Source organism: Nicotiana tabacum, chromosome 23 (genome assembly GCF_000715075.1).
Source record: "Nicotiana tabacum cultivar K326 chromosome 23, ASM71507v2, whole genome shotgun sequence".
Classification (NCBI taxonomy): Eukaryota; Viridiplantae; Streptophyta; class Magnoliopsida; order Solanales; family Solanaceae; genus Nicotiana; species Nicotiana tabacum.
In genome coordinates, this window is record NC_134102.1 from 28,359,015 (window position 1) to 28,385,750 (window position 26,736).

Below are 26,736 nucleotides of genomic sequence, written 5' to 3' on the forward strand. Positions count from 1 at the left end.
TGTTGTGAAAAGAAAGAATAGATCTCTAGAATACATGGGCAAGCCCATGTTAATTTCCAGTGGACTTCCAAGAGCTTTTGGGATGAGGCAGTCAATACTGCCTGCTACTTATTAAATAGATGCATGTCAGACCCATTCTTGAGAAGATTCTCTATGAGTCACTTCGAGGAAAGAAGCTCACTCGCCTAAGAGCTTTTGGGTGCAAATATTTTATGCACAACAATAGCAAAGAATCTCTAGATAAGTTTGATGACAGAAGTGATAGGGAGTTTTCCTAGGCTACTCACCACATAGTAAAGCTTAAAAAGGATTTAATAAAAGACCTATGTGTGTAGAAGAAAATGTTCATGTTATTTTTAATGAACCTAACAACCTTATTGAGAAAGGTTTGCAAGATGAAAACTATGACATAGGGCTCACTGATGAAAGAACCTCTAGAGAACTTGAACAACAATCTGAAGGAGGATTAGGGAATCTTGAGGAAGTTGAGAGTGAATGGGAAGAGCAAGAAGAGGAGAGAACTACACTGATTGATACTCAGACAGATAAAGCTGTAATTACTGACACTGATCCTTTGGGTCACTCCCTGCCTGAACAATCTTTGGGTATGCAAGTTAGGCCATGGAAGCATCAAAGCTCACACCCTTGAGAACATTATCTATGATCCTAATACTGGAGTGCAAACTAGGTCATCTCTGAGAAACGTATATACACTCACAATATTCCTCTCATATGCTAAGCCTAAAAGCATAAAAGAAGCCCTAAAGAACCCAGATTGGATTATAGTCATGCAAGAACTAAACTAGTTTGAGAGAAGCAAGGTCTGGCACCTAGTGCAGAGACCCAAGAACAGAACTGTCATAGGTACCATATGGATGTTCAGAAATAAACTAGATGAACAAGGAAATATCACAATGAACAAGGCCAGACTGGTGGTTCAGGGGTACAATCAAGAGGAAGGCATTGACTAGTCCTTTACCCCTTGTCTCTAGTCTGTTTTCTTAACCCAGTGGTGCATTTTGTTTATTCTAGTTCTGAGTAGGTTGCAAGATGTTTCAGTTTATTTTGTTCTAATGTTTTAGTTCAAGGCCTTGTGCTTAATTTGGCACTACTTAATGAACTCTCTTTTGTTGTTTACATGCTTTTCACATAGTTTTATCATCAGCATAGTTTATTTGTCTTGATATTTCTTGTGCTTGTGTTATAGCCTCGATGGCCATGAATCTTGCATTAACTCTACTTGGATTGTCTAACAGCTTTTTGGTTGTTTTTTCGATGATTCCAAAAGGGGTAAGATAGAGTTTGGGGTGCTTGATGTAGGGGTGCTTGATGTACTTGCTCTGAATTGGGTCACATTGTGTTGGTGTAAGTGCTACTGCTATTGTTATGAGGTGATAGATTACCTGGTTTATGCGCACAAAGTTTGTCATCATCCAAAGGGGAGAATTTATTGAGTATTGGGATTTTTATGATTAACAAAGTGTGTTCAGAGAATGAGCGCTAAGAACGAGGTCCTCAAAGTAGCTGACGAAGTATACTAAGAATCAGGTCCTCAAGATCGTTGTTGAAGGTTCTTACGAGGCAGTAACTTTTTCACAAAGTTACTCTAGTCTGAGATTGTTGGAAGAAGGTTGTTAAGTGATAAGGGTCATTGTCCAAGAAGATATGCTTGCATAAGTGATAGACAAGAGTCACAAGATTTGTGGAGTCCTTGAAACTGTAGGAGTCCTATCAAATGAGAAGTTGACTATGCATAGGACTCCTAAAAGATCCCGGAGCCTAGTGAACTTAAATACTTTCTTGATGGACTAAGGACATTATCTTTTTGCACGTCAACTATGAACAACATTTTCAACACTCAAGTCGATTATTAGTCTTAGTGTTCTTCTTGAGTCAGTTAGTTAATGTGTATTAAAAAATCGAGTTGTAATCAATGTGTCATACATAATTTGCGAGTTGAAGTAATTATTTGAGTTTACAAGTTAGAGTAACTTGTAAGTCAAATAGTGAAAGAGGAGAACTGTGTGGGTATCGATTTACAGGTATTGTAATCGATACATTTGGCTCATTTATTTTAGTAAAGTTGAAGTTAAAATCCTACGTGGTAGGTCGTGGTTTTTGTACATTTGAGCCAGGTAATTTTACACGTAAAAATTGTTGTCTTTGTTTTACTGTTTATATCGTTAATTACTTCTAAGGAGTAAGGTAAAGAATCAAGTTCTTTAGTAATTTAGGAAGGCACTCAAACTAACAAGAAGCCCAAGAATGGGTTAAAAGGAGCTCACGCATGAAGAATAAGCATGACTTAAAACTGATATTGGTTGAAAGTAACACATGCGCTAAAAATAAGCATGAGTTTAAACTGGCATTGGAGCCCATGCGTTATAAATAGGCATGGTTTAAAACTAGCATTGGTTAAAAGGAGCCTAAATATGGGTTAAAAAATAGTTGTTATTTCTATAAAAGATGTAGCAACGGGGGTTTTGAATATTTGTGATTGCAATTTATCTCCACATGTAGCATCACGTTTAAACTTTTTGGATAAATTTTCATTATCGTCAAATTAGTTGCGGCTTGATTTGAACCCACCTAAATCTGTTTTCGATCTTGCTTTGAACCATTGGCTCTAATACCACTTGTTGAGATCGAAATAATATGGTGCATGCGAAAGCCAACAAAAACAACTTTGATGACATTGAATCAGGCATAAAACAAACATATTAAAAGAAACTATTGTTTAAAAAATAGGACATTATAATGGGGTTTGGTCAATTGACCTACATATAAAAACTAGTATAAAAATATAAAAATTATTGAGAGAAAAATCTCCCATGAACAAGACTCTTTAATGACTACATTGTGGAAGGTTGTTGTTGTTTGAGAAGGATCGGAAGCCTTAATTTATAGAAGTACAAAACTTCTCTTCTAAGAAAAGGATAAGACATATGAAGGAGGTTTAATCATTTTAGAAGTCTTTTTTTCTTCCTTCAAGAAAGAGAATCCTAATAGATTAGACATTCAGGGCAAAATCTTAACATCTCGACCGTTTGTGATTGATTAATGCGGAAAAGAATATAACTTTGAACGTCTTTTTTTAACCCTCTTATAAGCAATTGTTTTGAATGATAAAGAGAGAATGAATTTGACGAGTTTGGCAGAATAACAGTAGAAAGAAAAGAGTTGTTATAACACGTTGAAGATCTAAAATAAATAGATAAATTGTTCCATCTCTCATCACTTAAGAATTTTGACAAGGTGATCACACGGTATGATAGGTAAAATTAGGTGTCTGAGGTCTTTGGTTCAAGTCTCATCCCTCACGCATGCATTTACACCAATATTTTCACGTGCTTGACTCAAGAAAAAAGAATCTAACTCTCATATTAGGAGGCTCTTCATAAATTCAAGAACTTGAGAATGAAAAGGCAAATTACGAGACCAAAAATGAAACAACAATGAAGCTTAGACTTTTTTCTTTACTATCTCACCAATACCATAAATGGCGAATCATTAACAAATTTTAGAGGTGTAATTTTTAAAAATCTCTCAGAGATACTTTCTAACACACAGGCAGTCAGTAATTTAACGAAATTAAGTTTTCAGCTATCAAAAAAGCCTTGACTAAATTTCCTTTGCTAATCGTTTTCTATAATTGAGAATATAATGTTTTGAACGAAATGGAAGGGCCATAATCCCTTCACCTTCATAAAAGTTCCTTGGATTATTTTTAGTAAAATGCATACGTTTCATGATACTGAAGTCATCGAGAAAAATTAAAACTAGTGGATCCCACATGTTGACATCGTAAATTATAGAGAGAGGGAAAAAAGTGATAACATTCGTCCCTCTTTATTAATCCAAAAATGCAAGTAACCTAGTGTCGAAAAGAAAAACAAATCCATATTAAATCAGCACTCTTTTTAAAGTTGAAAGTTGGTATTAAAAAGTTTCTTTGCCGTATGGTTGCAATTTTATTGGAGAGGGACTGTTTTTTTTAATTTTTTCCTGCTACATTATCACGAGGATATGACAATATTTTCTTTGTTTACGTAATAGTGGTGTTTGGACCAACTTGAACATATCTAAATTAGTTAATATATAGGTATCACCAAAACTTAAGCAGATTCAAAGAAATTAACTAATGGTTTTTGTCTCTGCTGCAATTTGAACTCAGCTCTTCAAGGTTTTCATCCACTTCTTTTGCAACTAGGCCACACATATTTTTAATTACATCAGGGGTGGAAGAGAAAGAAAATACTATACTGATAAAATTTAAAAGCCACCACTTGAATTGAGGAAGGTAGCGAGCTTACCAAGTGAACTCTAGCCTTCAACTCTACTAGACCACATCCTGTTGTTGTGCTTTGAGGTTATGACAATGTTGCAATTAACTCAAGTAAGTATAACTAAAAAATAGATACTACTTCTGACATATTATTTGTCTTTTAAAATTGCATACAGCTTAATAAAGATAGACATATAACAGCGTACGTCTTAATTATAACAATTTTTGTCTTAATTATCCTTTACATATATATGTCATCTTAAGCACCCCATTTAATTGACAATCCACTAATTGGAAAAGAAAGACTCAATATACAAAGAAAACTTTATAATGAATGACTGCTAAAAGAAATTTAAAACGCCAAATATTTTGGAATAAATTTAGTCAAAACAATTACTTGCCCACATATGGTGTTTACCAAACCAATCAATTTAATCTTAATATTTAAAAATTAAAGTGAGAATACATATCATTATTCATTAACTATTGTTAAGTGATAAATGCATATATGAAAGACATTTGTCTTAGATTCAATAATTTTGTTGCGTATATGAAAGACATTTATCTTGAATTCAATGATTTTGTAAACATCGGGTGTATGTAAATTCTTATACTTTTCCGCATTAATCGATCACAAGAGACTCTTTCCTTTTGTAGTATATATAAGTTTCAAAAATTAGAATGCCAGGAGCTATAGATCTATTTGTTTTCTAGATATCGTTTTATATATATATATATATATATATATATATATATATGCATACACACTCTATTTGTTTTTTCAATTTTAGATTAACCTTATATTTTTAACATAATTTGAAAAGTTTTTAGGAAATTTTGTGTGCATTTTCTAGTGCCAAGCTATAAATAGAAGGAATTTTCTTTTCAATTGAGAAAACCACTCTGATAGAACTATGGTGAAATATTATTATTATTATATATAAATAATAAATTAAAACATAATATCAACGTAGTAGATATTATGGTGATATAATATCATAATAGCATGCCTTCTTCTCATAAGGAACTAAAGTAAAGTAAACGATAATGTCAACTAGTAGATGACAAAGAACATAAATTGACCAAGTGCATAGTTATTATGATATTCTAGCAAAACCTTAAACTTATTAGGAAATCCAGGTATTAACTGATTGGCATGCTCTCTCTATTTTTGTTTTTCAAGATTGGCATTCCCAACTTAATTTTCATGAGTTTTGAGAAGCATGACTCCTCGTGAAATAACTGTTCTAGTTCTATTAGTTACTATATGTCTTCTTGTACCATCAATCTTCTGCTTAATCTGTTTAGCATGTCGAATGCATCTCGAAGCTATTCGCCGGCGCCGTCTTCGGGTTTTCGCGGCAACATCTCCATCGCCTCAGGTTTCCTCTGTGACAATTTCTCTACATACTTCAGGCCTCGATGACTGCACCATTCAGTCGTACCCAAAGGTAAGCAGAATTAGGGCATGCACTACTAAATAAACAGGAATTAGTCGATAGCTAAATAGAAAAATTCGTATTAGCGATGAATTATCAAAGAAATTCGGTTAGATACGAGCAATTTAACGACAGGTTAGCGATAAAGTTCATAACTAATTCCATTTTATTTTTATTTTTTGTAGTGGCAGATTCTGTAAGTTCAATTGAACAGATTATTTTTAGTTCGAACTATATATACATAAGCAAGAAAGTTTTAAAATGTACACGTATAATAAGATCATATGACTTTTGATTTTGAATTTGCCCTTTGTAGGTAATCCTTGGTGAAAGTAGACGTCTTCCGGGGCTTAACGCACCAACTTGCCCAATATGTCTAGTTGAGTACAGTGCTGGAGAGTCAGTGAGGCTTATACCTTTGTGTCAACATAGCTTCCATGCCGACTGTGTTGATGAGTGGTTAAAGATAAAGGCCACTTGCCCCGTTTGCCGAAATTCTCCACTTCTTTTAGAAAACGATAAGCTTGACCAAATTAGCGCCGAGGGTGCAATGTGTTAAAGCTGATTTTCTTTCCATATTTGAATTTTACTTTTTCTTGAAGGAAGGAAAATAATTTATCCTAATCGATTAGGCGCGACTCCAAATTAATCATGTCAGTTAGTACCAAATATTTCATGGTTAAACCGAATTAAAAGAAGTCCAGTAGTTTTATAAGAAGCTGACAAAACATTTTGGTTATTGTAATAATTAGTCGTATTCACATCATTGTAAGCCCTGAGTTAAGCTGTTGATTGCAAAGTATTGCAAAGTGCTACCTCGTAGAGATGTTTGACTTTAATTTATTTTGGAATTAAGATTAATGAACATTGTTCACTTAATCATGGACAGGACTTCCGTTAACTCATGATTTACAGTTCTTTAATTTCCCCACCTTCTTTCCTCGCCCTTAAGTAGTTTTAATTTTTACCAAGAATTTTATCCTATTGAAATTCACTCGTGTTCCACGATTTTGTTTTTGGCTTTGTTTTTTATTTTTTTGGTTTTGTTGTGTCTCCCCTTTTTCTAGTACTAAGGACCAATATATCTTCTCAAAAGTAAGAGAGTTTGCTTAGTGGCGAAACCGGAAATTTCTCACTAAGGATGTTCAAATAAATTTAATGGGTACATCAGTAAAAAATATTTTTTTGATTAATGGGTGCATGGGAAATAAAAATTATTCTCGCTAACTGAAATTTATTTGCAAATATCCTATCATGTCTACGGTAAAACTAACCTATTTTACGATAAAATAAAGGTACAAAACAAAAAAAGGAAAGTTTCATAACTAAGCAATGATAAAAAAAAAAAAATACGTATATCGGAAATTTCTTTACGATTGTGCAAACCTCATAGGGTCTAATAGAACTATGGTGAAATATAATCGACTTGGCCCAAAATGTTGACGTATGATGATGATTATATATAGTATGGCTTCACAACAACAAACTCAGTAGTTTCCCATGAGTGGGGTCTGGGGAGGGTAAGATGTAGGCAGTCTTACCCCTACCCCTGGAAGAGCAGAGAAGATGTTTCCGATAAGACCCTCGGCTAGAGAACAAGTAGGAATAAAAGCAAGATGAAATAAGATCGAATCTAAGAATGCGGTCAAACTTTAGGTAGTAATAGCCATTTATGAATAAAAGATAACATATTAACACTAATGCTAGCGAACTGAGTAAGAGAAACGCTCGACTACCTACTAATCTTCTACCCTAATCCTTGATCTCCACACCCTCCTGTCTAGGGCCATGTCCTCAATCAGCTCCAGTTGCGCCATGTCCCGCCTAATAACCTCTCCCCAAGACTTCTTAGGCCTACCTCTACTCCTCTTGCTGCCCACCAAGGCTAACCGCTCACACCTTTTAACTGGGACTTCTATACTTCTCCTCTTAATGTGCCCGAACCATCTCAATCTCGCCTCCCGCATCTTATCCTCCACAAGAAATAAATTAAAACATAATATCAACTTAGTAAATATGATGATGATAATATATAGCATGCCTCCTTCACACAGGGAAATGATATTTTCAACCAGTAGATGACAAGAACACAAATTGACCAAGTGCATATATAGTTATATGATAATATTCTAGCAAAACCTTAGACTTAATAGGAAATCCAGATAATAATTGACTGGAATGCTCTCTCTATTAACAATTTAACATTGTGGTTCCATAAGCATGTCTCCTCATCAAAATATTGTTCTAGTCCTATTAGTTACAATGTGCCTGTTTGTGCCATCCATCTTCTGTTTAATCTGTATAGCATGTCGCTTGCATCACGAAGCTATTCGCCAGCGCGTTGCCGGGTTTTTGGCCGGGGCACCATCGCCGTCGCCTCAGGTTTCCTCCGTGATAATTTCTCTACCTACTTCTGGCCTTGATGACTGCACGATTCAGTCATACCCAAAGGTAAGCAGAAGGCAGATTCAGGACGAATTCTATGAGTTCAACTGATTACTTTTAGTTCGAACTATATATACATAAGCAAAAAATATTAAAGTATATACATATAATAAAATCACACTCACTCATTGTGAACTTACTGTCTTTCGATTTTAAATTTGCCATTGTAGGTAGTCCTTGGTGAAAGCCGACGGCTTCCGGGGCATAACGCACTAACTTGCCCAATATGTCTAGTTGAGTACAGTGCTGGAGAGTCAGTGAGGCTTATACCTTTGTGTCAACATAGCTTCCATGCCGATTGTGTTGATGAGTGGTTGAAGATGAAGGCCACCTGCCCTGTTTGCCGAAATTCTCCACCTCTTTTGGAAAACATAAACTTGACCATTTGTAGATAGTACAATAACTATTATCTCCGAGGGGTGATTGAAATTTCAATATTTAACCATAGGGAGCTTATCCAGGCACGATTCCAGATTAGTCGTATCAGTTGGTTTCAAATATTTGATGGTTAAACCGAATGTAATTGTTGTTGCCCTTTTAAACTTCATGTGCGGAATGAATGTTCTCATTGATTTAACTAATCATGTTTTTTATAGGTTGGTTTCGAGGGGGTTCTTTTCAGATGGGAAGGAAACTTGAAACATTTTTTATAACTTCCAATAAAGCCAAGAAGTTCGTTGCTCTCAATGAGATCAAAAGAGGAAATACTTTAGCAACAATTAAACGCATACAAGAGATTTTTCATAACATTTTTCATAACATCTGTCTCACGCAAAGGTTAATACTGAAAAATGTCATACAAGCAAAGCAAAGATTTTGGTTGAGTGGTAAATACTCATTCATCATTCACTAGAGATCTCGAGTATGAAGTCGCCTTTAATAGGGAGCGTCCTACCCCTAACGTGGGACCTTCCGACGCCATTAGATAAAAAGAAAAAAAAAATGAGAGAAGAGAATCGAACCAACTAGAGGATTCTGCGACGATTCTTCAAGTGACTTATTAACAAATGCTGCCGTTAGCTTAGTAGATGGTACCGTTAACTTTTGCGATACTGTTACAGCTTAGACCAAAGCTATCCACTTTTTCAAACTTAAAAGGATGTTTTATATTCAGCAGTATTTACAAAGAATCAAAATATTCCAATACACATACTTTAAGGGAATGTCCTGGTTTTTCGCTCTATTGCTCTCAGTGACATCAAAATGGGAAATATCTAAAGGCTACAGCTTTAGCAACTATTAAACGTATACAAGACTTTTTCATAACATCTGTTTCACACAATGCTTAATACTAGACAATATCATACAACAAATTATACCTTGAGGAAGATACACTATCAATTACCGAGTGACATCCACATCAGGTCGCGCTCATAACTGCATGAGGTCTCCGATGTGAAAGAACAAAACAATGTAAGCAACAGAAGTCGGACAAAATGGATCTGTAACTTCAGGAACTCAAATTGTTTAACTCTTTAGAGATTGAGATGCTTGAATTGTAGAGTATGTTCAATAATTGACAAGTTGTGTCTCCCATCATTTGCATCCCTTATAATCTGTCATGAGATAGAACAGCAGAAAAATATTCTTTTCTGATTAAGGTATATCAAGTATCAAAAGAAACTTCCTGGTGGAGCAGCTATTAGTAGTACTTACTCCAAGTACTTATCACAAAAGATAAAAAGAGACATCATGCTTGAAATGAATTCTAATCATATACCACTACACTGGCAAAAACCTGAATGTACTGAAGCTAGTAGAGAGTCATCTGTAAAACAAAATTCTTGTACATTTCTCTGGAAAATGATTTCCAAAGGCAACACTGGTATAACAAAGTTGAACACCTAAATTCTAAGAAGACTTGCCAACTTCAATGAGGTTACAATATATCAATCCTACAAGTGGAACAAAATCTACACAACTTTTCTCCTACCAATCACCTTTGGCATCGTTGAAGAGGGTTGCTGCGGCTAAATCATGATTTCACATCTTACATTCAATAACTGATTGCTAGGGACCGAGATGTGACCATTTACTAGCAAAATTTGTAGAGCTAGTGCACGAGATCCCCATTCCATAGTGAGGATAAGAACGACCAGCAACACGCCAGCCCTCGCCACTGTTTCTTGCATCACCACTTCTCAGTCTTCTTTCTGCTTAATATTCAAGGGATGAAAAATCAGCATCTTTCAAAAGACAATTCTTTCGAGAAAATGATCTTCCAGAACAATTAAATCCTCCTATTGAGATGTATGTATGATGCATTGACAAAGTTAAAAAATGTTTCACCCAAAAAAAAAAAAGGAAATAGGCAGTGGATACAAAGTACTCCTATCAGTCAGAGCATCATTTGTCAACACATTAATACGATGTACTCCTGCGGTATTTAGAGAAGGATATAAGCAACTATACAATCTCCAAGATATAATTGAACTTGCAATGATTACTAAACCCAACTCTGATGTCTTCTCCATTAATCTAACATCTAAACTACAACAATTTTTTTTTTATAATTAAACTCAACAACAACAACAACAACCACCCAGTAGAATCCCACTAGTGGGGTCTGGGGAGGGTAGAATGTACGCAGACCTTACCCCTACCCCGGAGGGATAGAGAGGCTGTTTCCGGGAGATCCTCGGCTTAGAGACAATAGATCCGCAACCACAACAGAAAAATAGTATCAGCATCGTAAAATACAGCAAATAAATGGAAAGGCCAAAACGTGAAAGACAACAAAAAAAAAATTTAATAAATAAATAAATAAATTATGAAACACAACAAAAATCGCTAGTAGTCCTAGACAAAACACTATCAGACTAGCCGGTGCAGCGAGGAGAAACGCTCGACTATCCTCTAACTTACAACCCTAATGCTCGACCTCCACACCTTCCTATCAAAGGCCATGTCCTCGAAAATTTGAAGATGCGCCATGTCCTGCTTGATCACCTCACCCCAGTACTTCTTAGGCTGCCATCTACCTCTTCTCGTAACTGCCAGAACCAAACGCTCACACCTCCTGACCGGAACATCTGGGCTCCTCCTCCGCACGTGCCTGAACCACCTAAGCCTCGCTTCACGCATCTTGTCATCCACGGGAGCCACGCCCACCCTCTCCCGAATGACCTCATTCCTAATCTTATCCATCCGAGTGTGCCCGCACATCCATCTTAACATCCTCATTTCTGCTACTTTCATCTTCTGGATATGTGAAATCTTGATTGGCCAACACTCAGCCCCATACAACATGGTCGGTCTAACCACCACTCTGTAGAACTTACCTTTAAGTTTCGGTGGTACATTCTTGTCGCATAGGACTCCAGACGCTAACCTCCATTTCATCCACCCCACCTCGATACGGTGCGTGACATCCTCGTCGATCTCCCCATCTCCCTGGATAATAGACCCTAGGTACTTGAAACTCTCTCTCTTAGGGATGACTTGTGAGTCAAGCCTCACTTCCACATCCGCTTCCCCCGAAAAATTGCTAAACTTACACACCAAATATTCCGTCTTGGTCCTACTCAACTTGAAACCTTTAGACTCCAGGGTCTGCCTCAATTCCTTCAGTCTCACGTTAACGCCGCCTCGCGTCTCATCAATCAGAACTATATCATCAGCGAACAGCATACACCAAGGCACCTCCCCTTGAATATGGTGTGTCAGTACATCCTTCGGCAGGGCAAATAAGAATGGGCTGAGCGCAGATCCTTGGTGTAACCCCATAACCACTGGAAAAGGCTCTGAGTCACCTCCCACTGTCCTAACCCGAGTCTTAGCTCCATCATACATATCTTTTATCGCCCTAATATAAGCTACCGGAACACCTTTCACCTCCAGGCATATCCAAAGAACGTCCCTAGGGACCTTGTCATACGCCTTCTCTAGGTCAATAAACACCATGTGCAAATCCCTCTTCCTATCTCTGTACTGTTCCACCAACCTCCTAATAAGATGGATAGCTTCCGTAGTAGAACGACCCAGCATGAACCCGAACTGGTTCTCTGATATAAACACCGCCCTCCTTACCCTCTCTTCCACCACTATTTTGTGTTCACGCTGCAATTGTTAGTGTCTTATTGGCAAGAAGGCAGCATCCAATTTATATTTCATTCACCATAGGCATCTTTTGCCTCAAAAGACTTCTCTAAGAATTTATGAATGGCTTACAGTACATCATAATACATGACAAAGTCAATGATCCAAGTAAAACAAGCTAGAGAAACTGGGCTGTAAAGGCACATGAGGAAGCAGACTTGACAAACATATAATAAGCAAAAACCAGATAAACACAAAGTAAAATACTATGATTCGAATGAACTTCTCCAAATCATGAGTTTGAGGTATCCTTAGAACCAACTAAAAATATTACCTTTGATAATGCAGTGAAGATGGTCGATCAGGAGAAGACCATTGCCCAGAGACTGCATGAAATCTCTGTTCCTCAAGTGCTCCCCCCCTTAGTCGACTTCCATCGCCTGACTGGACTTGTTCATTTACACCTGAGAAACCTACTGGACTCACAGATCCGAACTCAAGCTGTTCTCCATGTGAATTATATGTAGAATTATGGTCAAACGGATAAAACATTACAGCAGGAGGGGTTGAAGACATTGCACTTGGGTTCATTGATGTTAAAGGATACATGCCATACACCGTATTGAGAGGGACACTCGGGCTTGAGTTTGCATGCAATGGACCATTTTGGGACGGATATGAAGAGGAGTCGTGTCTATGAGAGCTCCATGATCTGTCAGTTCGGCTCTCACTGGACGCTGGCCGATCCAATCTTGAGTTTAATTTCTCAGATTGGCTGCGGTTGTAGTTGCGCCCACCAGCTCGGGATTTCGAATTCGCATTCCAGTTACCCTCTCTGTCACCAAAGTTATCATTTCTGTCATGGTTATAATTCCCCCTTCTTGTACCAGAAGAGTGACGATCCCTGACCGAAGCCTTCTGAAGTAATAGTCAAATCGCAAAGATAAAATATCCACTAGAAATGACATTACCACACATCTTAGTGAAACAGATCTTATACATCAAAACAGAAGAGTAAGCACTGAACAGACATGAAATCTAGTTTCACCAACTAGAGAGACCGGGCCAAGGTGTAATGTGTCTGAGCCTCATGAACATTGAATAGGCAAAATGCTCATTGCACCCCTCGGCATAAATTGAAAAACATGGTAAGGCAAAGCGGAGTGAGGCTTCACTTAAAAAAATATATTCTTTTAAGACTCTGGACAAGCATAACTTTGTTTTTAAATTACGTAAACTCGGGACAAGCATAATATCCACATCCCACCAGTGATAGAAGCATCACTTTGTAGCAATGCTTAAATTATTGTTCAAAAAGAAACTAGTGAGACATTGAGATGATTTTATTGATCTAAAGTCGATCTTGAGGATCTGAAGAAGAAAAAAAAATGCTAATATAGACAAGTGAAGATAAAGATGTGCAAGAATTCCGCATGCATTTTATATAATAATATAGCCCTGCACCCTTCTCCAACCACACATTCTAGGATCAAACATACAATGGAATAGAAGAAATATCAACCAATAAACAGGATTTTTGAGAAGATTTCTTACTGGATTTGGCAAATATGTTCCAGTCCCGCTACGATATCTCGGCATCTCATCTACATAATGTTGAAGCATATTGGGAGGTTTATTTGAATCACACTGTAGCGGTGAAATGGGTAATATACGAGGAGGATCATAGCTCATCAGCTGAGTAAAAAGGTTCATGTTTGCTGATATTGGTCTTCCGGGACCATCCCACGGGAAACGGCTCTGTAAGTATGCAGGCGGCACCATAACAGGAGAAGGATAAACAAGAGGCCCAGGCCTTGGATTTTGGCAAAACCGTCCATATTGTAAATTTTGCCAATGACTAGCAAAGTCACTGTGAAGTATATCGGACTTATGTTCATCAGGTGCTTCTATTGAAGTAGCCCCTCCAACAGCACGGGGAGTATTTAGATTTTCAGTTCCCTCAGAAGGATCACGATTATCAAAGCATTCTTCTCTTGCAAAGTGGCTGGTTGATACATCAGGAGTTCCAGACTCGGGTGGAATATTATATACTGGAAGCATTGTAAGAAAGGGAACTGGTGGTCCGGTGGGATAAAATGCAATAACCCCCCCAGAATTATCCGTCATTCTTTGCCGAGAACCAGGCCCTATGAGTATTGGTGCAATGGGTATTATTGGGTCAGATCCACTTGTCTGAGCACCTTCATATTCAGGCATATGAGGCCTAGCAATGTGCATGGAAATAATGCCTTGGCTACTCTCAGCCATTTCGGTACTAAAGTTTGACACAGAGTTCCAATCCTGATCATCCTCCACGGCCTGGTTAGATATATGGTCAGACATCATCTTACCTTTTCCGTAACCAGTAGGTGGCTCAGCAGCACCTGTTTTATTTCCCCGTCTTCCCCTTGTTGACTTTATACTTTTAGTAGAAGACCCATCCCAAGAACTCTCAGAAGAGGTTTTGCTGTGAGCAGTGGATGAGAACCTTGAACTTGCCAATCTTTCTTCAGCATAAACATCGCTCATTCTTATGTTATCCTGAAACTGAATATCATCAGAATGTTCTTCCTTGATTGGCCCACGTTTTTCCTTTGTATGCTTCTGCTGAGCTCTATTACTGGAGCCAGTCACCCAAGATGAAGGAACAAAATTAGAACCTGACTGGACTGCATGCGGTTTATCATCAGATTGAGGTGTCTCATAATTTCCGTTTTCCGGGTCAAATTCAACGTTAGAACCTGCATCTGGCTCATGCCAGAAATCTTTGATTGCCTCGCCTGAGTTCATATCTGTAGAACTAAAATTTTCATTATTCCGGCCAATTGAATCTTCAGAAGTTGGACTCAACCCAAGGCCTGGGAAGTAATGATTTAAGTGCGGCGGAATCATACCATGAGGAAATTGCACATTGGAAAATGCAGGAAAATTAGTGGGAACTAAGCCTGGAATATTTCGTTGATTATATCCCATAGAAGTCAGAACGGAAGGCGAGATAGGGAAAGGCAGTTGGGCTGCAGCCCAATTAAATGGCAAATGAACTTGGCCATTAAAACCATGGACTGAAGTAGATGCCATCAGATTCACAAGATCTTGCTCATCCTGATGCATCATCCCCTGTGTACTACAAAGCTCTTCGCTCGGAGCATCTAATCCCGCATCTCGATTAAAGCTATTAGATCTACTGTTGGAGTCAGCGACAGCTTCGAGACTTTGATGAGATGGAAAATGTCTGATCGATGAAGTGTCAGATCGACCATTCTGGCTTGCTAAAGTTTCAGATCCTTCATTCTTCCTCCAGTTACTGCTGTCCTGCGTCAATGGAGTAGGTTGCATTTTTGCAGTCTCCTGAGCTTTTCCGCGCCTTCCTTGAGTAGTAATTTCACCATACGTGTCAGTCAGCTCAGGACTAGACCGTGTTCGAGAAAATACAAACCTACCCTGTGTATCATTTTCTATTTGATCACATTTCAGATTTCTCTGAGTTTTCTTTTGATCAGATACCCTTGAGGTGCTCAAATTCCCATGGTTCTTTTGGGCGAAATTGTTCATTCTAGAGAAGCTTCCAGACGAATGATTACCATGTTGAGAGGAAACAATCCGTGATTGAGTTCCTTCCATCTCAACCTCACGACCAGAAGATTTGCCATTCACCTTTTTCCCACTGGAGTTGACCCTAAAATACGCGGAGTCAGGTAGGTCATCCGGTGTTGACAATCTCAGGCACAATAACTCAGTCCCAGGTGCATCAGGCCTTTGACCACTACCATGTCTGCCCAGTGTATTCATAAAGAACTGATTTACTTCATGAATTAGATCTTCTTTGGGGCAGTCCAGTAATCTTGCCAGTCTTTTGGCACCAAATCCAAATGCACTCCGTATCCTAAAGAAGTTACCTGCCAACATATATAAATCATATATCCACAGAAAGCAGCAAAACAAATAATGCTAAGAATCCATTCCGGTGTGAACAACCATAAAGTGCCTTCTAGAACTGAGCAAATAAAGTTTATAACGCTAAGCAATGATAAATAGTCTCATAAAAGTACGTGTGTCTCAAGATTTTCAACATTCAAAATTAGTCAATAGATGTTTGCCTATGACTGTCGACTAAGCAATAGAATGGTAACTTTTTGCTCTTCAAAGGCCCAACAGACCTCAACAGCAGAAATTTAAAATAAATACGCTGTACAATGCCCGACTTACAAACCTTTCACTTAAATACGCTAAATATCATATAGAAATAGTCTTTTCTTAAAGATGGTCAGATAGCAATAAGTTTTATGATCCAAGAAAAAATGAAATCAATGGAACTAGATATAAGTAAATCCTCATAAGCTAAGACCCCCATATGCCTAAATAAAAACAGAATTACAGAAACTACTTTGAACAAGGATTAACTGACGCCAAGGGAAGTCATTAAGAAACTTTCAAAGTTTGAGTACCTTTACTCACACTGCGGCCAAGGTTGTTGTTTACTCGTAAAGGATCAATCACATTAAAATGTTTAGAAACGAACGCTTGTCCTTGGTTTTCCTGGCCAACAGGGAAAACAGCATATACGGAGCTACAGGCATCAAGAAACAATTTGCTGAGGAGCAATTCTCCCTCATCTTTTCGAGGAGGTTCCGCTGCATGTTTCCAACTATACTTAAGCTAACAACTAAACTCACATCCAACGTATAGGAAAACAAAACTAAAATTGACTCTTCCACATGTTTGTTACCAGTGACATCAGGAAGAGAACTAATCGGCACAGGCCCCCACAAGCTAACACAAAAGTTGTCCCAATCAAAATTGCTGAAGAACTCCAAGAAGCGATATAGAACCTGCAAGTATAAATACAAAACCTTAAAGGATAGAGATGATGAATGCAACATTAAGAACACTTTAAACAAAAGATAAAAAAATAAAAGTTACAAGTTAGTAACCTCAAGTGGCCCCGCAAACGAATTGTTGAACACGTGAAATATGTAAAGAACTAAGGTCTCCAAGGCATAAGTTGAAATAAGACCATGATGAGCACCCAGTATTCGGCTCTCATAATAACACCAGGCCTTAATCAAAATAATGCTGCGCTTGAACAAATGATTCTGGTTTATCAGGTGATCGACCTACAAAAGATGAACATGTAAATTAAAGATTTTCCTTTCCCTTTCCTCAGGACTCAATACTCATCTTGTTTCTTCATTGGTGTAGTCTGTTATTTAAAAATAGTATTCCGCATGGTATGTTAAAGTTATGAGCATATCATCAAATACCAGGTTTTAGGATAAAAGTAGAAACTGCACACCTCATCAAGGAAGCAAAGGGTACACAAACCCCCTAGCTGATTGAAAGATATGTCAACCACAATGTTTTCAACTAAACATTTTATTAACTTCACCTGCAATAGAAAAGGGACGAGAACAGTGATAAGTGAGTGCAGAGCAAAATAACGTTACAACTGAAGAAAATCAAGTATAACAACCAAGAATACAAGCAACAGTTGCCTTCTCTAAGCCTTATAATAAGACAACAATATAAATAAATTATTGATTACTCATGTTAAATATTAGCTACTAATTCAAACGACATTTCTATAAACTATATTAAAAAAGTCTCTTCCCCAACACTATAATATCCTCACTAGCCAAGTTCAATCCCAGATACAAGTGTACAGAAGCTGTCAAGAAAGCTCAAGAGTATCCTGTTGTCAGCTCTAGACAGACAAACTGACAAGCAGAATAAGGGGAAAGAGAATACTCCGTAAACTAAGGCTTACATAAATAACAAAAATGGAAAAAATGAAATTCTTTTAGCATGAAGTTTGCTTCTATCTCCAAGTTCAGAAGAAAGTGAGAAAATACAGTTATCATGATAGACTTCATTTTCTTTATGATATTGCTTTGAGGCCCAAACAAAATGCAGATAATATTCAGGCAACAACAAAAGAAACTATTTTCACCCCATCTGTTGTTTTCACAATTGGACAAAAACCCTGAATGCAGCAGGGTTAAGCTCCAATTGCTGCAGAAAAGAAAATCTACAGACACCAGCATTTTTCTAGTATGTATTGATGCAGGAAATAAGAGCACATTGCATGCAAAGTAAATGGTGGTTGTGTAGAGGACATACTTCAGCTTGAATGTACTGAACCTCCTTGACACGAAATTCAGCATTTTCATTTTTCTCTTCCTCCTCTAGCATATCCCGAACCTGATAAGCCCACGTATCTTTCAAAGTTTGGTTATTACTAAAGGCAGTTAAATCAATGTCTCCATCAGGAAGATAAGTCTTCAACGGTACTGAACCAAAAGTGAAAACCTGGAAAAGAGCAAGTTGATCAAAAACTAAAAATATTTAGCAGTGAAAAGCCTCATATTAGTAATCCACAACAGAGGGCTTGCATATATTTCTTTTTCTTTCAGCAATAAAAGTAAGATGACAAAGTATTGTGTCTGTATTGCAACTCTAAGTAATCCTTTCTTTACCAAGAAAATCTTACACCAGAATGAATGACATAGTAAACTGCACCATAAACACTAATGATAAAGATTCACTTTATCATCATAACAATAATCACTTTCCCTAGCCAATGAGATACAACAATATTTGCCACGCTATCTCAGTCAGTTGATCATGATGATTTCATGCCTTTATTGATTACACGGCTACATTGTTAAGTTTTAAACACTCCAAACCAGCAGTCCACCTAGATTTGTTTTTTAGCCACATCTACTGCACCCCACACGGCAAATATTTCCGCTCTCCCACTTCAGAACTCACTGAGCTTCATCAATGAGCTATTGTTCCTATAATCTACTCCACGTCCTTGACTCATCATATTCGAAATAAAGGAAAATGACATATCCTCAGTCCATTGAAATCTTTTTTTTTTTGGTGACGTGGTGTCCGGCCACCTTGCATGCACCTTAACTATTCCACTGGGTACCTGATACCTCCCATCGGCACAGGTACCGGGTAACTCTGCCCACCAAGACTTGGGCAAATGAGAAGAAATCACCTAATGTTTTTTGCCTCTACTAGAATTTAAACCCGAGATCTCATGATTCTCCTCCTACTTCATTGACTACTAGGCCACTCCCCACTCCATTGAAATCTTATATGTGCTATGACAAAAGAATAACACATAACATAACTCTTATTTACTCTCTCAGTTTCAGAAAGCATAATTTGCTTAGCAAAGCAGAATAACGTGCTCTAATAATTTGAACAAGATATCAAGTCATTTCAAAAGTTAAAATAGTTTTATATTGGCCATAGTTTCAACCATTGTATACTCAAATGCCAACGTCATCGAAAACAACTACAAATTCATTTTTTACGTTTTTGTAGAGGTAACTAGGTCGTATCAAAATGGATCAGCCAAAGATTGCATATGGAACTTCTACACAGCTATTTTTACCAGAATGGAGCAACACAACCACCGTAGTTTCAAACATTGAACATTGTACACTAAGGCGTCAAACAGAGGTTTTATCCAGGATTTGAACTTTATGGCTTCGAGATTCTTGGATAGCGACATCAAGTGCTAGTAATTGGGTTCAAAATTTACTGTCCATAGATATTTAGCTGAATTCTTAACACACATACAAAGTTTGGGCTACAACTACTGGGTTCGGCCGAACCCATTTACTACACTTTACATTCGCATTTCGCCCCTGGTGCCGAAGTCATTGAAGACAATTTAGAATTCATTTTTACGTAGAGGTAACTAGGTCATATATCACAATGGATCAGCCAAAGATTTCATATGAAACTTAGATAAAACTTATACCATAAGGAAAATTTCAAGACAACCTGACAAGGGAAGCACTTCATGATGAGGCGTTGGACGTAATCAGCAACAGCATTTCTGCGCTCCTCGGACGGCTGGTTAGGCTGAATGCAGCCAATTAACTCAGCAGTCCTTTCCTCAGCCCTTGACCATCTCTCCGTGTCAAGGGCTCGGATCATCGGTTCTGATCCTGCATTGGGCAATAGCCCGTTCGGACATAGCCCACTTGGCTCTGCCCATCCCTCATGTTCTCCCATACACCACTACTACTTGTTACCCACTAAAAATCTTGAATTGCTCTCTCGTATCACCTTTTTTATGAAATCCAATATTAAAAAAATCAACCTTTTCTGCTAAGCTAGCAACCCCACTAACCAGTTATGTCAAATACAATAGTACAATCTAAATTCCAATAAACCACAAGAATATAGTAAACAAAATGAACTTTAACACCCAGTGCAAGACTACCATTAATCAAATACAACAATAATTCTTTTGCGATATACTCCTATGTATGAAATAAAAAACCATTCTTTACACACACAAAGCAGAAGAAAAAGAAGAAGAAAAAACCTAGAAGGTTAAAATAGAAAGTTGTGATAGCACTTCTTGATAAAGTGATTTTAATGAAGACAGGTTAGATTTTTTCCAAAAAGTAAAAAGAAAAATATCTAATAAAAAAAAAGAACCCAGAAATTTCTTCTCGTTTCTATGTAATATAAATATAAATGATAAAGATGGAATTTTGAATTATCATTTCAAGAAGATGATGAGGATCTTGAAAATCCAGGGAAAAAAACAAAGAAAAATAACTAGAAACAAGAGGGGGTGTGGGAAATGACAAGCAAAAATTGAAGTGCGCGCGTGTGTGTGTGTGTATGTGAGAGAGATAGAGAGAGAATCAAGAATTCAAGAAAGAGGAGGAATTGGCATTGACGTTTTTTGAAGATGTAAGGGGATTTGATTTTATGATATATGTTGTTGTTCTGGAAAAATAATAGGGAAGGAAGAAATGTTTTTCTTTCTTGTTCTTTTTTTATTTTGTTTTTATTTTTATTTTTATTTTTGTGGTTTTTTGGATCTTTAATCAAAATCTGAAACTTATATGGCGATGGATTATGGGGATGTGAAGATATTTGCTTATGATAATGTAATCTAGCTATTTAAATTGCAAATAATTACTACAATTATTGATATAGTGTTTAGTGTATGTATTATTTAATTAAGTATACTGTGAGGAAGATTTCCAAAGTTGCACCTTCACTCTTGGGCCACCAACATGCCCTAGACGGTGGGATCTGGCTTGGTCCTTAACCTGATTATAAAGGGAAAAAACGACTTTACAATCGCTCTCAATATAATAGTCGAAAAATATATGTGTTATATATATATATATATATATATATATATATATATATATATATATAATAATATTATATACTTTTCAAACTTATGGCTTTTTAGCTCATAAGCTACTTTTTAAAAGCCAATCCAAATACTCTCTTGATTTTTTTATTAAAAAATTTGATAATGACATATAAGTTTGTATAACAATAAAGTACTACTGGGCACAATAAAGACTGTGATTTTTGGTATTCAAGCTTACTGGGCGCAAATATTCTTACTTCCAAAGCAAGTCATGAAGTTGATTGAGGCAATTTGTAGGACCTTCTTGTGGACCGGTGTTGCTATTATCTCAAGGAAAGCACTAGTGGCCTGGGGGAGAGTGTGCAACCCAGCAGCTGCTGGTGGGTTAAATATGTTAGGACATAAAATTATGTAAAAAAGCAGCAATTATAAAACACTTATAGGATATAGCAAGAAAAAAAGATTGTTTATGGATATTGTGGATGCATAGCTTTTATATAAAATATAGGGACCTGAAACAATGCCTACCCCTAAGAATGCTTTCTTGGGTGGTGAAGAAGATATTGGACAAGAGGAGCTTGATCATGGAGCACCAACAACTACAAGGTGGTATCCACAACAGACGACAAGTAATGAGTGCTAGTGCAAAGTTTCAGATAAAACAGATGTATCTAAAGCAACTACAAACATATTCCGGAGCTAAACGGAGAAGTCTGTTGTTGTTGTTGCACTCAGACATCCATCCCAAATATAAATTTACTTTATGGCTAGCAGCACATAAATGAATCCGAGCCCACTGAATTCACAGTGTTTCCTTAAGAAACTTAATCCCCTCCTAGTACTCAAGGTTGTGGATTATTTTCTCCCAGGATATAACGGATTATATACTGGTGTAGCATTACTTCAAACCCCCAGTATTTCAACGAACACAAATGGCGGCAGCAAATCACACTTACCATTGCTTTGTTATAGTTAAAACAATGCAGAAGAAAGAAGGAGATTTCAAAATTTTTGTAAGAAAAATCTGAGGGAATGGCCTGCTATATATAGCCAGCAGGTTAGGTTTAAATGAAGAGGTGCAACTCTTCAAGATGATTGTTCATGTAAACGGCTATTATGTAAATAGCTATTTACGTAAAATAAAACGGGAAAATAAAATCGGAGGGAAACTTTAAATTACCGTTACAAAAACGGTTGATTTGGATTAAATATTAATTTTTAACAAATAAATTTGGTCCAAAAAATTAATTAATCAATCAGATCATTTGACCGAATCCAAATCCGAAACCGAAGCCGAGCGACGACGATGGCGCGATGCTTGCCTTCTTCTCAACTCTTTAAGAGCTAGAAGAAGTGTAATCATATATATACTCAACAAATGAGCTTTCCTCCTCCAATATGGGACAATGTTCCTTTGTAGAGGAGGGAAAAACAAAATTTTATTTTCCCCTCCATTTCCCATTCACCCTTTTTTAAGCTAAACCAAGCTTAAAATCCCAACAATCTCCCACATGAATGGGGAATGGCTATATCACAAAAAATTGCATGAAAAATGTGTGATTCACAAGCAAGGATTAATCGCATCTGGATAAGTAGGTTTTCCTTAGAACTTTCCGTAGTGAACTTTTGTCGGATATACTCGGACAATCGGTAGATTTGATATCTTTAAACCGTCGAACTTTGGTGTATACCTAGACAACCATAAGTCACACAATCAACCATTAACCGTCTTTGGTTCTCATTGTTGTGTTCGTTTCAGCCATGAACATCGCCTGGTTTCATAAGTGCTTAGAGAACTAGCCTTACAAAATTCTCCTTTAAGTGGCTAACACTTCACACTTACATAGGTGATTCCTAAACGTGTCATCTCATAGATACACTATTTGATATACCCCGTATCAAATTTAGAAACCATTAAAAAGCCTTAATGTTTTATCCTTGATACTAAACATTGTCTCATCACGAGAATGGACCAAAAGTTTTAGTTGACAATGTTGAACCATCATTAATGACTTTGTTTGATCTCCTTGAACCTAGATCTTGGGATCTCTAGTCTTCTAGGTAGAGTTACCGCCACAATGACTTGTCCTCGGCCATAGTCCCATTCCCCTCAATAATTTCTCAACTACCTCTATAGTTAGGCCTTTCGTAAGTAGATCCGACACATTATCGCTTGACTTTACGTAGTCAATCATGATAATTCCTCTAGAGAGTAATTGCCTAATGGTTTTATATCTTCGTCGTATATGACGAGATTTACCGTTATACATAACGCTCCCAACCCTTCCAATTGCCGCTTGACTATTGCAATGTATACATATTGGGGCCAACGATTTGGGCCAAAATGGAATATCTTCCAAAATACTTCGTAGCCATTCAGCGTTTTCACCGACTTTATCTAAGGCTATGAACTTAGCCTCTATTGTAGAGCGGGGCAATATAAGTTTGTTTGGACGACTTTCAAGATACCTCTCCTCCACCAATAGTGAATACATATCCACTTGTGGACTTAGAATAAGTTTAATCGGTGATCCAATTTGCATCACAGTATCCCTCGATCGCCGCAGGATATTTACTGTAGTGCAAAGCAAAGTCCTGGGAATGTTTTAAATATTCCAAAAGGCGTTTCATTTCCATCCAATGAGATTGACCTGGATTACTCGTGTATCGACTCAATTTATTTATAGCACAAGCTATATCTGGTCGTGTACAATTCATGATATACATTAAACATCCCAACACACAAGCATAATCCAATTGTGATATGCTTTGGCCTTTGTTCTTTGCTAGTGCAAGATTCACGTCAATTGGAGTCTTTGCAACTTTAAAATCTAAGTGCTTGAATTTTTCAAGTATTGTTTTAATGTAATGAGATTGTGACAATGCCAGACCTTGAGGAGTCTTATGAATCTTAATACCCAGAATTAAATCGGCAACTCCCAAGTCTTTCATATCAAACTTGCTAGTTAGCATATGCTTAGTCGCATTTATGTTGGCAACGTCATTACTCATTATCAGCATATCATCCACATATAAGCAAACAATGACTATGTGATTTGAAACATTTTTAACGTACACACATTGATCATATTTATTTATCTTAAAATCATTTGACAACATTATTTGGTCAAATTTCGCATGCCATTATTTGGGTACTTATTTTAGTCCGTAAAGGGACTTAACAAGTCTACATACCTTCTTTTATTTACCTGAAACCACAAACCCTTCAGGTTGTTCCATGTAGATTTTTTCCTCTAAATCTCCATTTAAGAAGGTCGTCTTAACGTCCATTTGATGAATTTCAAGACCATATAGTGCAGTTAATGCTACTAACATTCGTATGGATGTAATTTTTGTAACTGGAGAGTATGTATCAAAATAATCAAGACCTTTTGTTGTCTATACTCTTTGACCACAAGTATTGCCTTATATTTATCAATAATGCCATCATCTTTCATTTTCATCTTAGATATCCATTTAGAACCCGACAGTTTATTTCCAGGAGAAAGATCAACCAGTTTCCATGTATGGTTGTTCAATATGGATTCTATTTCACTATTGACTGCCTCTTTCCAAAATAATGATTCATAAGAAGACATAGCTTCTTTAAATGTTCGAGACTCATTTCCAATAAGAAAGTCACAAAATCTAGTCCAAATGAAGTAGACGCTCTTTGACGTTTACTACGTCTTGGATCCTCTTGATTATACGTACTTCCTTTTGTTTCTTCCCGAGGTCGTTTAGATCCTTCACCAATCGACTCACGTTCTATTTTATATGGATATATATTTTTGAAAAATTTAGCATTATCTAATTCTATAACCGTATTATTATGAATGCCGGGATTTTCTGATTTATGAACTAGAAATCGATATGCTTTACTATTGGTCACATATCCTATGAAAACAATCAACGGTTTCCGGTCCTATCTTTACTCTTTTGGTTTAAGAACTTGCACTTTTGCCAAACACCCCCACACTTTAAAATAATTCAAGTTGGGCTTCCTTCCTTTCTATTTTTCATATGGAATGGATTGCATTTTGCTATAGGGTACTCGATTTAGTATCATATTAGCCGTAAGAATGTCTTCCCCCCACAAGTTCTGTGGCAAACCAGAACTTATCAACAAAGCGTTCATTATCTCCTTTAATGAACGATTCTTTCTTTCTGCAATCCCATTGGATTGGGGCATGTAAAGGGCAGTTGTTTGATGAATAATTCCATATTCTAAACATATTTCTTCAAAAGGAGATTCATATTCACCACCCCTATCACTTCTTGTCATTTTAATTTTCTTGTTAAGTTGCGTTTCAACTTCATTTTTGTATTGCTTGAATGCATCTATTGCTTCATCTTTACTATTAAGTAAGTAAACATAGTAATATTGAGTATTGTCGTCAATAAAAGTTATGAAATACTTCTTTCCACCGCGAGATGGTATTGACTTCATGTCGCAAATATCTGTGTGAATTAAGTCTAAAGGATCTGAATTCCTTTCAACTGACTTATAAGGATGTTTAACATACTTAGATTCCACACATATTTGACATTTTGATTTGTCGCATTCAAATTTAGGCAATACTTCCAAATTAATCATTTTTCGCAAGGTTTTATAATTGATATGTCCCAAACGTATATGTCATAAATCATTTGACTCAAGTAAGTAAGAAGAAGCTGTAATTTTATTATTCTCAACGACCATTACATTCAGTTTGAAAAGGCCCTCAGTGAGGTAACCTTTCCTACAAACATTTCGTTCTTACTTATTACAATCTTATCAGATACAAAAACGTGCTTAAACCCGTTCTTGACGAGAAGTGCAGTAGAGACTAAGTTTTTCTTAATTTCAGGAGCATGAAGGACGTTTTTCAGAGTCACCACTTTGCCAAAAGTCATCTTCAGAATTATCATGTCACATCCTTCAATCTTGGCCACTACAGAATTTCTCATAGAAAGCGTCTCTTCGGGTCCAAAGGGAGCATATGTAGCAAATGCTTCTCTAACAACACAAACATGGTGAGTGGCTCCAGAATCAATCCACCATTCCTTAGGATTTCCCACCAGGTTGCATTCAGAAAGCATAGTACACAATTCATCAGTATCCTCGTGCTTTTCAATCATGTTTGTTTGACCCTTCTTCTTTTCTTTCTTTGGAGCACGACAATCTGTAGATTTGTGTCTAGCTTTCCCGCAGTTGTAGAAATTTTCTTTGAGTCGCTTCTTGCTTGGATTGTTTTTTGGTCCACAAGGCTTGGGTTGCTTTTTGGTCCAGAAGGCTTCTTCCTCTTTTTATTATTTTGTGGAGCATCCTCAATAATGTTTGCTCCCATTATTATTGAGTTTCCACGATCCTTCTTTTCAGCAGCTTTTGTTGTCCACTT

The 26,736-nt window shown here is 37.0% G+C and overlaps 1 protein-coding gene across 3 annotated transcripts; it reads right to left on the reverse strand.

The window, feature by feature from the left end:
• Window positions 1-9,865: 9,865 nt before the first annotated feature.
• Window positions 9,866-20,937, reverse strand: LOC107768201 (uncharacterized). 3 transcript variants are annotated; one of them, XM_016587305.2, is made up of 9 exons: window positions 20,011-20,937; window positions 18,325-18,513; window positions 17,501-17,593; window positions 17,139-17,321; window positions 16,934-17,036; window positions 16,653-16,838; window positions 13,762-16,103; window positions 12,542-13,125; window positions 9,866-10,322 (listed from the first exon to the last, which is right to left on the reverse strand). In XM_016587305.2, exons 1-9 carry the CDS (start codon window positions 20,242-20,244, stop codon window positions 10,301-10,303), a joined length of 3,936 nt encoding a protein of 1,311 aa, XP_016442791.1. In that variant the 5' UTR covers window positions 20,245-20,937; the 3' UTR covers window positions 9,866-10,300. The 3 variants fall into 3 exon arrangements, with proteins under 3 accessions (XP_016442791.1, XP_016442793.1, XP_016442792.1); XM_016587307.2 differs by lacking the exon at window positions 12,542-13,125; XM_016587306.2 differs by lacking the exon at window positions 12,542-13,125 and having other exon boundaries at window positions 9,866-10,325.
• Between the last annotated feature and the right edge of the window lie 5,799 nt (window positions 20,938-26,736).